The sequence below is a fragment of the Lepidochelys kempii genome, chromosome 3 (genome assembly GCF_965140285.1).
Source record: "Lepidochelys kempii isolate rLepKem1 chromosome 3, rLepKem1.hap1, whole genome shotgun sequence".
NCBI lineage: Eukaryota > Metazoa > Chordata > Testudines > Cheloniidae > Lepidochelys > Lepidochelys kempii.
Window position 1 is genome coordinate 135,319,374 of NC_136382.1, and position 14,450 is coordinate 135,333,823.

The following is a 14,450-nucleotide window of genomic DNA, read 5'->3' on the forward strand; positions in this document are numbered from 1 at the left end:
GGAGGGCCCAGAGAAGAAAAATAGTTTGACAAGCCCTGTTATAAAGGGATAATATCAAACAATACACAGAGCTATTAAATGTGTAGAAAGAGCATATGAAATGTATCTGGACAATAAATCAATAAATCACGATTTATCATGCAATTTTATTTCAATAAGACAATATCTTCTTCAGCGAGTTAAATATTGCTGACAGTTAATTAAAATATACCCTTTTCACTATTATAGTTTTGTACAGTATTAAAAAAATGGAGCTGAAAAAATCCAACTGCCTTAAAAATTTGGGTGCACCATGAGTAGGGCTCCATGTCTGTCATGGAAGTCGCAGAAGTCACGGATTCCATGACTTTCCGTGACTGCCGTGATTTCTGCAGCGGCCGGTGTGGCTGACCCCAGGGCTGCCCAAACAGATGGCTTCAGGGTCAGCTGTTCAGGTGACCCCGGGGACAGCCACACCATCCGCTGCTGGAGCGGCTCTGCAGCCAGCTGCTCAGATGGCCTCGCAGCCAGCCGTACTGGCTGCTGCTCGGGCGGCCCCGGGCAGCTGGTCCTAGGAACCTCCCGAGCAGCGGTGCCCATGGCAGCCAGAGCAGCAGCTGCTCTGGAAGTGGCCCCCAGCAGTTAGTGCCATTGCCCACCCCCTCTCCCCCAGGTTTAGTCAGGGGTATTTACAGTACAAGTCATGGACAGGTCATGAGACATGAATTTTTGATAATTGCCCATGACCTGTCCAAGACTTTTACTAAAAATACCCATGACTAAATCGTAGCCTTAATCATGAGCATCCATTCATTAACACATTCAGGAAAGCATTTGCTTAACAGCAGGTGTCACACACTTTAGATGGTGCACATATTTAATTGGTAGCTTCTATGTTTCTACTCACAATTTACCATCCTTGAAAGAACGAACTAGAACATTGTCCTTTTTCACTGCAATATCATCACTACAATCTGGACAAACCACCTACAAAAAGATAAGAAAGAGGTAAACATTAAAAAAAAGATATGCTGCATTTATAACACTTTGAGGAATTATTTAAAGCCTAACCAAGCAAGCCGCTTACCACCCTTACCTCCAACTGACTTCAATGGGAGTTGAGGGTGCTGAGCAACTCTCAGGATTTCACCTTTAAGGGCCAATCTTGCAAATGTTTAGGAGAGGAAATCTGCTCCTCTGTAAAAGTGTTAGGGGCCCTTAGTGAGGAAAAAATGGTTACTCACCTTCTTGTAACTGTTGTTCTTTGAGTTATGTTGTTCACATCCATTCCAATCATGTGTGCATGCGCTGCGTGCACAGTTGTTGGAAATTTTCCCCTTAGCAGCTCCTGGAGTGGCACCTTCAGCTTCCTGACAGAGAGGGGAGGAGCGGGCTCTGCCCTGTTTGTTTATGTAAAACATGGCGGTGGTATTGTGCACTTGAAGTCTGTCCTTGAAGGTCTGGCAGGCTAGTCTCACCGCTCTGAGCTCCTTTATATTGATGTGGAGCGGGATCTCGGACTGTGACCACCTGCCCTGAGTCTGTAGATCTCCTAGGTGGGCCCCCCAACCAAGGTCTGATGCGTCCGTTACTAAGGTCATGGATGCCTGAGGAGCGCTGAATGGGACTCCCTTGTACACCATGCGAGGGTCCAGCCACCAGCATAGGGTGTCAAGGACTCGTCCTGGCACTGTTACTACCGAATCCAAACTATGTCAGCCTGGGTGATAAACTGAAGCGAGCCAAGCCTGGAGTGGCTTGAGTCTCAGTCTGGCATGTCTGACCACATAGATGCATGCTGCCATGTGTCTGAGGAGACTCAGGAATACCCTTGCAGTCGTGGTGGGGTACCGCTTGAGAGTCTGAATGATTCCTGTTAGTGCTTGGAATCTGGACCCCGGCAATACCGCTCTCACCTGAACCAACCATGTCTAGCACCGCCTCAATGAATTCTATTCTTTGGGTCAGTGACAACGTCAACTTGTCCATGTTGAGGAGGAGACCCAGTCTCTGGAAGGTATTTGTGACTAACCAGACTTGGGATTCCACCTCCTCCCTGGAACACCCCCGAAGCAGCCAGTCGTCAAGATAGGGATACACCTGTACCTGCCTCTTGGAGAAAGGTCGTGACCACCAACATGCACTTGGTGAACACCCGGAGGACCATTGATAAACCGAATGGGAGCACCGTAAACTGGTAGCGCTTGTGATCGACCACAAACCTCAACAAAGAAATGTCTGTGGGCCAGACAAATGGCTATGTGGAAGTATGCAACTTTCATGTCGAGGGCAGCATACCAGTCCCCCGGATCCATGGAGGGAATGATCGAACTCAGAGAGACCATGTGGAACTTCAACTTTACCATAAACTGGTTGTGTCCTCGCAGGTCTAAGATGGGTCTCAGTCCCCCCCTTAGCTTTTGGGATTAGCAAGTAATGGGAGTAGAACCTCTTGCCCCTTAGTTCCTGAGGAACCTCCTCCACTTCCCCTAAGGCGAGGAGCGATGCACCTCCTGGACAAGGAGTTGATCATGAGAAGGGTCCCTGAAGATAGACAGGGAACAGGGGTGGGAGAGAGGGGAGGAGCAGAATTGGAGAGAATATCCCACCTCTACCATGCGAAGGACCCAACTGTCCGATGTTATAAGGGACAATGCATGGTAGAAGTGGGATAGATGGTTCAGAAAGCAGGGGAAAGGATCCAGTATGGAGTCTGGCACGCTGTCCTCAGGCGCCCCATCAAAACCCTTGTTTGGATCCTGACTGTGGCTTAGTCGGACCCTGGCCCTGGCGTGACGATTGGTTAGGAGGCCTACGCCTATTGTTCTTGCCCCTATGGTGGTGAGGATCCTGCCTTGGGTGGGGTTGATATTGCCTCTTCTGTTGCTGTGGTTGAGGCTTGAAAGGTTTTCTCTGGGTAGCAGGTGTATGTATCCCCAGAGACTTCATTGTTGCCCTTGAATCTTTGAGGCTATGGAACCTCGAGTCTGTCTGGTCTGCAAACAGCCCTGCACCCTCAAAGGGAAGGTCCTGCAGGGTCTGTTGGACCTCTGGGGGAAGACCTGAAGCCTGGAGTCAGGAGGTTCTCCTCATGACCATCCCTTAGGAGATGGTTCATGCCTCCGAGTCAGCCGCATCAAGGGAGGCTGAAGGGCCAATGCCTTCCCCTCCTCAACCAGAGCTGAGAACTCCACTCTTGACTCTTCAGGGAGCGTCTCTTTGTACTTGGACATATCATCCCAAGAGTTAAAGAAGGCGCCGCTCCAGGGGGTTCCTTAGCCGACCCAACGGGAGCTGCTAAGGGAAAAGTTTCTGACGACCGTGCATGTGGCATGTGCACACCTGATTGGAACGGACATGAACAAGCACTCGAAGAAGAATTTTTATTATGCAGACTGAATTTTTTAAAAATAAACTATAAAATATGTGCCAAGCAAAGGCACTGGCACCCACAAAACAATGTTTAAAAATAAACCCAGCAACAGCATAAATATAATGCAAATTAATCAACCCCCCAAGTCCTACAGCACCTCAACCAGCCTTACCCAACTTTGAGGGGGAGGGATAGCTCAGTGGTTTGAGCATTGGCCTGCTAAACCCAGGGTTGTGAGTTCAATCCTTGAGGGGGCCATTTAGGGATCTGGGGCAAACACTGGGGACTGGTCCTGCTTTGAGCAGGGGGTTGGACTAGATGACCTCCTGAGGTCCCTTCCAACTCTGATATTCTATGATTCTATATGCAAGGGGAGGGCCTTGGCGAATGCCATGAAGGCTGGCAACTCTGGATGTTATGGACCTGAGGAGAAAGGGGTTCCAAACATCTGGGACCTAAAGTAGAGTGCCCTGCCAGCCACCCCCACCTCTTACAGTAATGGAGCTTCAGTGCAGGCGACTCTACTGACTGCACTTGTCCCAGGGTATCACTGGGATAGAGACAATTTCTTAGATAGGTATATCTTATGCAATGTAGGACATTATAGGTCAAATGAACATCTACAATCAATTTGGAAATCAAGAGATAGCTGGTGCATTTTGTAGAGCATAGGTTCCATGTGCTCACAAAGAGAAATACTGTTTAATAACAGGTTTCAGAGTAACAGCCGTGTTAGTCTGTATTCGCAAAAAGAAAAGGAGTACTTGTGGCACCTTAGAGACTAACCAATTTATTTGAGCATGAGCTTTCGTGAGCTACAGCTCACTTCATCGGATGCATACCGTGGAAACTGCAGCAGACTTTATATACACACAGAGAATATGAAACAATACCTCCTCCCACCCCACTGTCCTGCTGGTAATAGCTTATCTAAAGTGATCATCAGGTTGGGCCATTTCCAGCACAAATCCAGGTTTTCTCACCCTCCACCCCCCCACACAAATTCACTCTCCTGCTGGTGATAGCCCATCCAAAGTGACAACTCTTTACACAATGTGCATGATAATCAAGTTGGGCCATTTCCTGCACAAATCCAGGTTCTCTCACTCCCTCACCCCCCTCCCAAAAACCACACACACAAACTCACTATCCTGCTGGTAATAGCTCATCCAAAGTGACCACTCTCCCTACAATGTGCATGATAATCAAGATGGGCCATTTCCAGCATAAATCCAGGTTTTCTCACACATCCCCCAACTCCCATACACACACAAACTCACTCTCCTGCTGATAATAGCTCATCCAAACTGACCACTCTCCAAGTTTAAATCCAAGTTAAACCAGAACATCTGGGGGGGAGGGGGGGATAGGAAAAAACAAGGGGAAATAAGCAGCACATCAAATTCTGCACCAGCTGCAGTTTCTGAATAGATTAAGTAGTAGCCCCATGCAGAGAACATTACAGCAGTCTTATTTCAAGGCGACAAAGGTATGGATCCCTGTTGCTAGGCCCAAGAAACAGATGCAACCTCCCAACCATCTGCAAATTGAAAAAGGCCATCTTGGCTGTAGCTGTTACCTGATCTTCTAATAGCATCCAGGACCCCAAAATTGTACACCTGGTCAATCAAAGGCAAATGCACATCCTCAAAGGAGAAGAAACAGCACTCACACACTATCACTTCAGGTGACTTACCTCAACCAACACCACTTCAGTCTTTTCTGGATCAAATCTCAGCCAACTAGCCCTCCTCTGTGCTCTAATCTCCAGATAATAAGTAATGCAAACCAATAGCTCCAGATGAGTCACTGGAGATGGAATTATAAAGCTGCAGGGAATCAGCAGACTGAAAATAATGCAACCCAAGCCACCTCACTAACTTTTCCAAAGGTCTCATGTACACATTAAACCAGAGGGATGACAAGATGGAGCCCTACAGAACACCCTCTCTAACAACATTCAGGTAGGTTAGATCAAGACTATATAAGAGCAGCCTCTAGTATACTCCTCATCAAAATTAGGTCTTTAAATTAAAGGCAATATGGTCTAATGCAGGGGTAGTCAGTTATTTTTCGCAAGGTCCAAATTTCTTGGTCAACGTACAGGCAAGGTCCAGATGCCAGAGACAATAATAAAAAATAACAATGATAGTAAGCAAATAAAAAGATTTTGGGGTCCGTTCAAAAGTGCCTGGTGGTCCAGATTTGGCCCATGGTCCAGTTATTGACTGCCTCTGGTCTAGTGCACTTAAACACAGGACTGTGAGCCAGAGTCCTCACTTCTAACCTTGGCTCTCTTACTGACTCACTGTGTAGGTTCAAACAAGCCTATGAACCTCTCCCTACCACAGAGGAATATTCTGAGAATTAGGGTTTGCCCAAAAAGAAAAGGAGTACTTGTGGCACCTTAGAGACTAACCAATTTATCTGAGCATAAGCTTTCGTGAGCTACAGCTCACTTCATCGCATGCATCCGATGAAGTGAGCTGTAGCTCACGAAAGCTTATGCTCAAATAAATTGGTTAGTCTCTAAGGTGCCACAAGTACTCCATTTCTTTTTGCGAATACAGACTAACACGGCTGCTACTCTGAAACCTGTCAAGGTTTGCCCAGTATCTTGACTAAGCATAGCATTTCAGAAGCATCAAAGCTATTCCATCTTTTTTGCGGTCCAGAGAATATGTACTATGATACCAAATACAGTATAACAGAGTGAAAAAAACACATGCTGTGAAGTGTATTATTCAGCATTTTAAGTATATGTCTCTGTTATTCATACCAATATATAGTCATTATTAACTATAATGTACAATAAAATTAAGCCAAAGTTTCTCTACAACAAAATAACGTTATTTAGAAGATTAAATTTAAGGAGGCACTAAATCCTTGGCTCACAAACTGAGAAAATAAACCCTTGGAGGCAGGCATTTTATCTTTTTGGCACTAACTTTACACTATACACAATGTGCTGTGTATATTTATGGAGCCGCATAACCGATTACAAAGTTAACTTGAGGGTGGTTCCTGATAAGGCACCGAAAAAAGTACATACTTCATAGTACTTGGGAAGAATTAGTCCGCACAGCCACAATGGGGACTAACTTTATTTTTAAACTATATTTTAAAAATGCCCTCTGGTTAATTTGAGACAGGGTATGTTTCTGTAATTTGTACAGATTACACATTTTTAAGTTTTAACTGCAAGATTGTGAGAATAAGTAAACTACAGCAAAATAGCAGCAAAAAGGCAGCAGTGAGTTTATTAATCATTTGTTGAGCACCAACAGTATACTCTGTATTGGCACATGATTAGGTAGAAAATGATGTATGAAACAGAAGAGTTTAAACTGGAGAAGAATGAGTGGAAGGGTGAGCAGCAGAACAAGTCTCGCATCTTGTTTTTTCAAGAGACAGTAACAACAAATTGTAAAATTATATTAAAGTAGATCCACTGTTTGCATTAACACCTTACATTATGAAAAAAATTTTAAAATCTAATTTGCTTTTCACTATTTATACTCTTCATTTGCTTTGGTATTTACTCAGTTTGGATAATGAAAGAGACTTCAATTTCACTTTTGTATTACAACATTTACGTTCTCTATACTGAAGAGAGTTGTATAAATACAAAAGGGATCTTACTTCTAGCCATATTAGGTTTGGTTAAAACAGTATGATCTACTGAAAGAGAATGATGTTGTTTGCTCAAGGAGGGTTATAGCTTGAAGCAGTTAAACCCACAACCAACCAGAATACTTCTGACTAAGATTACTTTTTTGAGAAAAAACCATACACACACCCTTGTTTTTAAAAAGAAAAGGAGGACTTGTGGCACCTTAGAGACTAACAAATTTATTTGAGCATAAGCTTTCGTGAGCTCACGAAAGCTTATGCTCAAATAAATTTCTAAGTCTCTAAGGTGCCACAAGTCCTCCTTTTCTTTTTGCGGATACAGACTAACACAGCTGCTACTCTGAAACCTTTTTTTAAGAAAATTAAGTACATTGAACAACAACTATGTTGTCCTATGAAATTTCGTAAGAGTGATGTTCTACTTTCTAACCCGTGGGAAATTCGCACAACAGTACTATGTGGGGAAATGTAAACTTCATACTTGAGAGTAGGACAGAGCTTCTGAACTATGACTACTTACAAACCCTCCCCTCCATATGTATTACTCTGACAGTGGCTTGCAAAGGGTAGATCTCTGTGGAATAAAGTTTTGTGTAAAATAATCTGTGCTGACTAGGACAGCACTAAAAACTCTGAAAATAACCTGTCCTAAGCATGGAAGTTTTCATTTTGCCAATTCAAGTAGAGGCTTATTTTTGAGACTTTCTTCTCAGTTCCAGATTGTCCAGGTAAGCAACAGAGACAACACTATGTTATTATTATGGCTAATGTTATTGGCTACACTGGCAACAACCTGAGAGATTAAAATTGCTGGGTTTTGGTCACAGTGGTGGGGAAGTTTTATTTGCAAACCGTGCTGCACTACTGAACTAACTTTGAAGTATGCTGTAGTTTTAAATAATGACTGCCCCTTTGGTCTCTGTGAGAGAGGGATATGTGGTGATTAAAAAATATTGCTAAACTTCTCGATTTGTAATCCACAGGACAAATACCCCAGAGAATACTTATTTTGTTTACCTAATAATTTCCAAGAAATACCAAGCTATTTTAATCTCCAAGAAAAAGCCAAAAGAAACATCTCCTGCCTTCACCAAGACCCTGGAAAGATGCATTGTAACCAATCCAGCTATACTTGAAGATCTTATCTCCCAGCTACCTTGAGTAACACTACCATTGATTTTCAGATAAACCCAATCCTACTGGAGGGTGCCGAAGGTACAATCAAGGGAACCTGTTGATCAGTTATGAGTGTGTCCAGGAAGCCTGTCCAACCAAAGGGACATAAAAAGGTTTAAACTAATAGAACTGATTGTCTCAAGAGGTACTGAACAGGAGGTATGGGGATACGCCACCATAGTTTTAAGTACAGCCTTCAATTAAGTAAAATGTTTTATTTCTTTACTTATTTTTAGTTTTTCATAATGCTACCATCCACTGACAAGAACATCTCACTGCTAAAAGAAAAGGAGTACTTGTGGCACCTTAGAGACTAACCAATTTATCTGAGCATAAACTTTCGTGAGCTACAAGTACTCCTTTTCTTTTTGCGAATACAGACTAGCACGGCTGTTACTCTGAAACATCTCACTGCTAGATATTCTGCCCTTTTTTGGCTAGCTTTTGCCGGCTTTGTTGATTCTCCCCTCCGAGCCTCCTCACCCCGACCTCAACAGGCACTGCTGCACTCCCTCGGAAAGCCACTGGACTGCACAGCAAGCCACAGGAGGAGGGGAGTAGCAAGTTTCAGAGTGAGAGCAGAAGATGACAGCTACTGCACTCACCAGGGCTGTTGGTGCAGTACAGCAACTTTTCAACAGAGGGAGTGCACAGGCCTCTTTGCTAAAAAGAAAAATAAAGAGTCTTCAGCAAGTCTGCCCCAAGAGCCAAAGAGAAATGAGCAGAATACCTCACAATGAAAAATTCATAGCCATTCTTATACTATGTATGAGAAAACCATTTTCTAAGTATACCGGCCAGATGCAAATGAAGTTTTAGGTGTTTTAGGTGTTTTCAGTTAAAAAAAAAAAGCATTAGTTAAAATCAGATATTTAGTCAAAGATAGTTAAGTGGAAATTTCCTTTAAAACATGATAGTAATCTATCTTTGTATTCAGCTAGAAAGATCATGGAAGAACAAAATAAGGTACTTATTCAGTTACTGAGCATTTCTTAAATTATCCCTTTTAATGAATCTTGGTATTGAAATAAAAATCACAGTAATCTAGAAAAGCTAACATTGGTTATTTAGCAGTGAGCCCTAATTAACACAAGTTATTCAAGTGAAATTAAGAAAATCAGTAAGTCTGATTATTTGAAAGATTACAACCACATTAGCATTTGCTTTTATTAGCAAACTTTTTTGATATATATTTCCCCTGGACAACTATGATACTGTTTAATGTTAAGAAACATACTATTGTGTACATTGGTTGCATGTGAGCCACACAGGACAAAGAAAAAAGGACAATTACTATTCATTTGGTGCTTATAAAAGATTAAAAGCCTCTACAAAATAAAAATTAAACACTTACCAAGGCTGGAAACCACAGAACTTTCTTTTTATCCACATTAACATAGTCTACACACACGACTTTTCCTAGTAGTTCATCAGTTTGTTTCCTATCATCTTCATCTTCATCACTGGATGAGGATGAAGATTCTTCTTCTGGGCTACAATGGGAAACAAGAGAGACTTAAACTAAACTTCATGATAGTGTATAGGTTTATAACCTGCCAATCAGAGAGGGTACAAAGCTAACTATCTGAAACGAAATTAAAGCATGGATAAGAGGAGATTTTTTTTCAATTTACTATAGGAAATTTACAAAAATAGAAAAGGCTCCACATACTGTAACTCCAAAGAATTTTCAGGATGCAGTTTGATCACCACAGCATAAAAACCCAAATCACAGAACTTATTAAATCTTTAAATGCCTTCTTTTTTTTTTTCCAGAGAGACAAGGTGAGTGAGGTAATATCTTTTATTGGAACATCTCCTGTTGGTGAAAGAGACAAGCTTTCGAGCTTACACAGAGCTCTTATTCAGGTCTGGGAAATGTACTCAGCGTGCCACAGCTAAACGCAGGTGGAACAGACTGTTTAACTTAAGTAGTTAACACATATGGAAACTCCACAGCATGAAGAAAAGGAAGCAAAGCTTAACAGCAACCCTTGTGTTTAGCTGTGACACTGAAGTGTCCAGCAATGCTCAGGCTACATGAAGGGAGAGAACTGAATCAGTTAGCCAGAAATCAGAATAGTCGAACATTTTCAGGGGCCTCAAGTGTCTCTTTAGGAATAGAGTTTCTTTCAACTAGAATGGAGAACCTGGTAGAACTGAAACCAAGAAAAGGTCTGCCTTTGGGACAGACTCCTCACAAATCTTGTCCTTTGGAAATCTGTATTATTTGGACTTGGCTGCTAGGAGAACTTATAAGCAAAGTTTTACAACTAGAAAGGGCCGAGGATTTAATGGCTAGATAGATAGGAAAGACGCCTTCTTCTGTGTCACCTTTCAATACAATTTTGCTATTCTTTAGTGGTCTGTTCTCCAATGACTGAAGTGTGAGATAAGGTGAATAACTGGAGGATTTAAAAAAAGTGTTACATGTCTCAATTTCCCTCCCAAATATATCTTTTCGTTTCCTTCTTTATCATGTTGTTAAGCATTTTTCCCCATTTTTTTTTAAATAGCAATTGCATACATTGATAATATTTTTAAAGAAGTCTTTCAGGCTGCTTCATAAGACTTTGGAACCTCTTGTAGAAAGAGGAGGAGTCGTCGGTAACCCCAATGTCTTTGTCAGATCAGTCAGTATGGTGGAGGGACAGCAGGGGAGTGGGGCAATAGAGAAATTGCTGCTGAGCTTTCCGTCAGTGTGGGCACAATTTGCCTTTCCTTTACTTCAGTTCAGTCAGTGTCGACAATAAGATAAAAATAACAGAGGGAGCTGTCTCTGCTGTGACCATGTCTATACAGACAAACACCCAGAGAAAATAAGTTTTAGTGAGAGAGAGACAGACTGAGGAAAGTACATCAAACTGACTCTGCCATAAGTCAGTTGGAAGCAAAAGGTGAAGCAATCAATCACAAACTAATGTACTGAGGGTGAAGAACAATGGTTTGGGCTCATGTGTAAATATGCTGCCTCTAAAGTAAAATTTTATTCACAGAGCCCTCCAAACATCATTGATGATGCTGGTGCAAACAAGGAAGTTAAGTGAAAAGACGTGTTAATTTCAAGCTCTGTTATTCCAATGGGGCAGGCTCAATGTACCAAAAAGAATAAAATGTATAAAAATCAAACACATTTAAGAGTATTATGAACAAGGGAAGAGTTTAATATAAGCAGTATTTTAAAAAAATGACTATTTAAATGTCTTCTTAAGCACCTGTCAGAACGAAAGTGACCCTACTGTATTCTTGTGAAGCACATCTTTCTTAAGTACTAAATTTATTGCTGAAGACTTCAGGGATCGGCAATTTTACTGTTTGAAAAATAACAGAATGTCTAAAAAAGGAATCATAAGGCCTTTTGAAATTCTTGATAAAACCCACTTCTACTGTATATAGTTATTTTTTTCCCACTACAGCACAAAATGTTTTAGTCTGCTTCCAAGAAGTACGGTTTGCAGTAGAACCAGATGGTCAATTCTGCAGTTTGAAATCTTCAGAAATCCCCTTTTCTCTGTTTTTTGGAAGGAAGTGCATTTTTTAATAGGAACACTGAAGCACTAGGATAGCCTTTTTGGTTGTGGTAATGTCTTCAGTCAATTGCTCTAGTCCAAAGCTTACTCCTGGGGGAATTCTGCACCACTGACCACATGCAGAATTTATGTCCCCTGCAGATTTTTTTTTCTCTGCAAAAAATACATTCTGCTGGAGAGGCACTGAAATTACACCTTTTCCCCATCGGGGCTGCTATGGCACCAGAAGAGAAGGTAGTCAGCTCAGCCAGCCACGGACAGGGAATGTGAGACTGCATTCCTCACAGTGCCTTGCCCTCAGGACTAAGGTAAGAAACCTCAAGGTATGGAGGGGATGGACAGAGCGGGGCACATGGGGCTGCTGGTGGGTCACATAGACTGGGGTTCAGAAGGGCTAGTGTGGGGGGGGGGAGACTGAGGTGGGAGCACAGGAGCTAGTGGGGTGACAGCATTGAACCAGGGACTGAATGGGAGTGGGGATGCAGGGTGACATGGGGACAAAGGGAAGCGGATGGCTGAGTGGTGGTGTAGGGACACATGGGGATGGGGGAGGAGGGATGGCTGAGTGGGGGTGAAGGGACACATAGGAACAGGGAGGAGGGGTAGCTGAGTGGGAGTGCAAGGACAAATGGGGAATGGGGATAGATGTACCTGACTGAATGGGAGAGGCTAGGGGTCAGCCTGGGTCTGCATGGGGGAGACTCCCCAATTCCCTAACAATCCCTACCCCCTCCAAAAAAAACCCAACTGTTTCATATTTCTCCCACCCGTACCCAACCACCTTCCAGGTTCACTCCAGGCTCCTTCCTGGCAATTACTTCCCTCTCCCTCAGCTCCCTGTTACCCCTGACTCCCAAGCCTTTGCATTGCTTCTGAGGGGAGCAGGAAATATGTTTCTGGATTGTAGTTTAAATGAATTATTACTCAAAGTTTTGTATTAATATGCCTAGTAATGAATGTCTTTCTCAGAAAACATTTCCTGAAACTATTTGGTTGTCTGTATTGTTACAGACATACTTGCTGACAGGTATTTCAAAATAAATGACCAAAATAATTAAAACTGGCGTAATTATATTGTGTTATTTTGATAAATAAAATATGCAGAATTTTAAAATATTTGTGCAGAATTCCCCCAGGAGTAAAAGCTGACAAATGAATTCCACAGAGCAAAATACTGAACATTGCTTTGCAGATACTATCCAAAAGGTCCAATTACAAAGCTAAAAGAGCAGTAACTTGGGTTAATAACAACTTCTGATAACTGTGTTAATAACTTCTGCTCACCATTGGAGCTGTTAACGCAAAAGAAAGAGGAATTATTCAACCGAGATTTTAATGTAGATTTTCTGTAGATCATGAATATCAAGATGTTTGGTTCCACGGAAATTTGGCCACCATATTTGTAGCAGTTTATTCTTCAATGTCACATTTGGTTGCAAATGTTGTACTCTTTTGAAAAGGGTGAACAATCTTTACCCATGGGACAAGAATTATGTAAAGAATTCCCAAAAGACTGCTTTGGGAGCCTAGAGGCTAAAAAGCCCTCTTGTCAGCTACAGCTATAGATTTGTAACTGTTTGAAAAAGTTTTCAAACAGATAGAGCCGAACACAATTTCAGCTACTGTTTTCAGAACCTATGCTAGTATCCTGCCAGAGGGAAATCTATTGCATGTTTTTTTCTTTTTTTCCCCCTTTATAAAATTCCTGTCCACAATGAACAGTGAAATTGTGCTAGCTGGAAAACACATTGAGTACTTGTTGCAATCCTTGCAGTACAGCAAAGCAGGAGAAATTATTTCCTGACTTACTCTTCAACTTTAGAATAATGTCACTTTTCATTCAACTTGCTAAGTATCTTAAAAATTTATAGAAGTCTGAAATATACAAAAACTTCTGGAATTAATGACACAATATAAGAAGGTAAATTAATGCAGAGCTCAAACAAATGATTGAAAAGATATTTAACTTACATATGATTAGATCTCCTTCCTCTGTTTGTTTTCTTTCCTATGACAGGAGTACCAAAATGTTCAGGGTTCGTGAGTGGGAGCTGATCTAATGTCTGTTGGAAGATCATTAAACTCATTAAAACTCAAACCAATAATTTTTCAAGAGTTTATACCAAGTCTAAGTTTGTATATACTTTAATAAATGTATTTTTTGTAAATGGAAAGTCTCCCTACAGACAATGTACTCAGAGCAGAGACACTGCTTTAAAAACAATGGCCTTGTCTTTTAGAAATTAACATTTCACAGCAACTACCTTCTTCCACGTGCCCATTCACACACACACACCCTGAAGGCCCTATTCTGAGACCACTTATCAGTAAAGGAGAACAAACTCAGGCAGCGGGACTGACATCCTGATATGAGATACTCCTTTCCCCTTGCTAGATGAAGCACATTCTGCTTCTGAAGCACCCGCAGATCCACATCCCAATTATACATGTAAGGGAAATGGACAAAGGTCCCTCGTAGAAAAACTGAAGTTAGCAAGGCTGACCAACAGAGACCGGCAAACCAAAATAAGCTAACTTTCTTATTAATTAATGACAAAATATTCCACAACTATGTTCTTGCAAGAAAGAAGAACAGAGTCTGGCAAGAACAACATGTTTCTCAAAGATTATAAACCAGATGTACTTAGGAAGAGGGTACTGGCTGGAAAGGCTGAGAGAGCAGATCTTAATTTAGGTCTTTTCTGCATGAGGGTGAAAAAAAAGGATCTCAGAGACCTACAGTACCTTATAGAGCAAGC

General features: G+C 41.9%; 1 protein-coding gene across 4 annotated transcripts in view; it reads right to left on the reverse strand.

Annotated features, from left to right (window-relative positions):
• ARID4B (AT-rich interaction domain 4B) overlaps positions 1 to 14,450 on the reverse strand; it is a 139,914-nt gene that overhangs the window by 63,281 nt on the left and 62,183 nt on the right. For all 4 annotated transcript variants that reach the window (XM_073338149.2, XM_073338148.2, XM_073338147.2 and 1 more), the window contains exons 7-9: positions 13,663 to 13,754; positions 9,516 to 9,654; positions 887 to 966 (exon numbers count right to left, since the gene is read on the reverse strand). In XM_073338149.2, the coding sequence (XP_073194250.1) occupies positions 887 to 966; positions 9,516 to 9,654; positions 13,663 to 13,754 (311 nt within the window). The remainder of the gene's footprint in view (positions 1 to 886; positions 967 to 9,515; positions 9,655 to 13,662; positions 13,755 to 14,450) is intronic.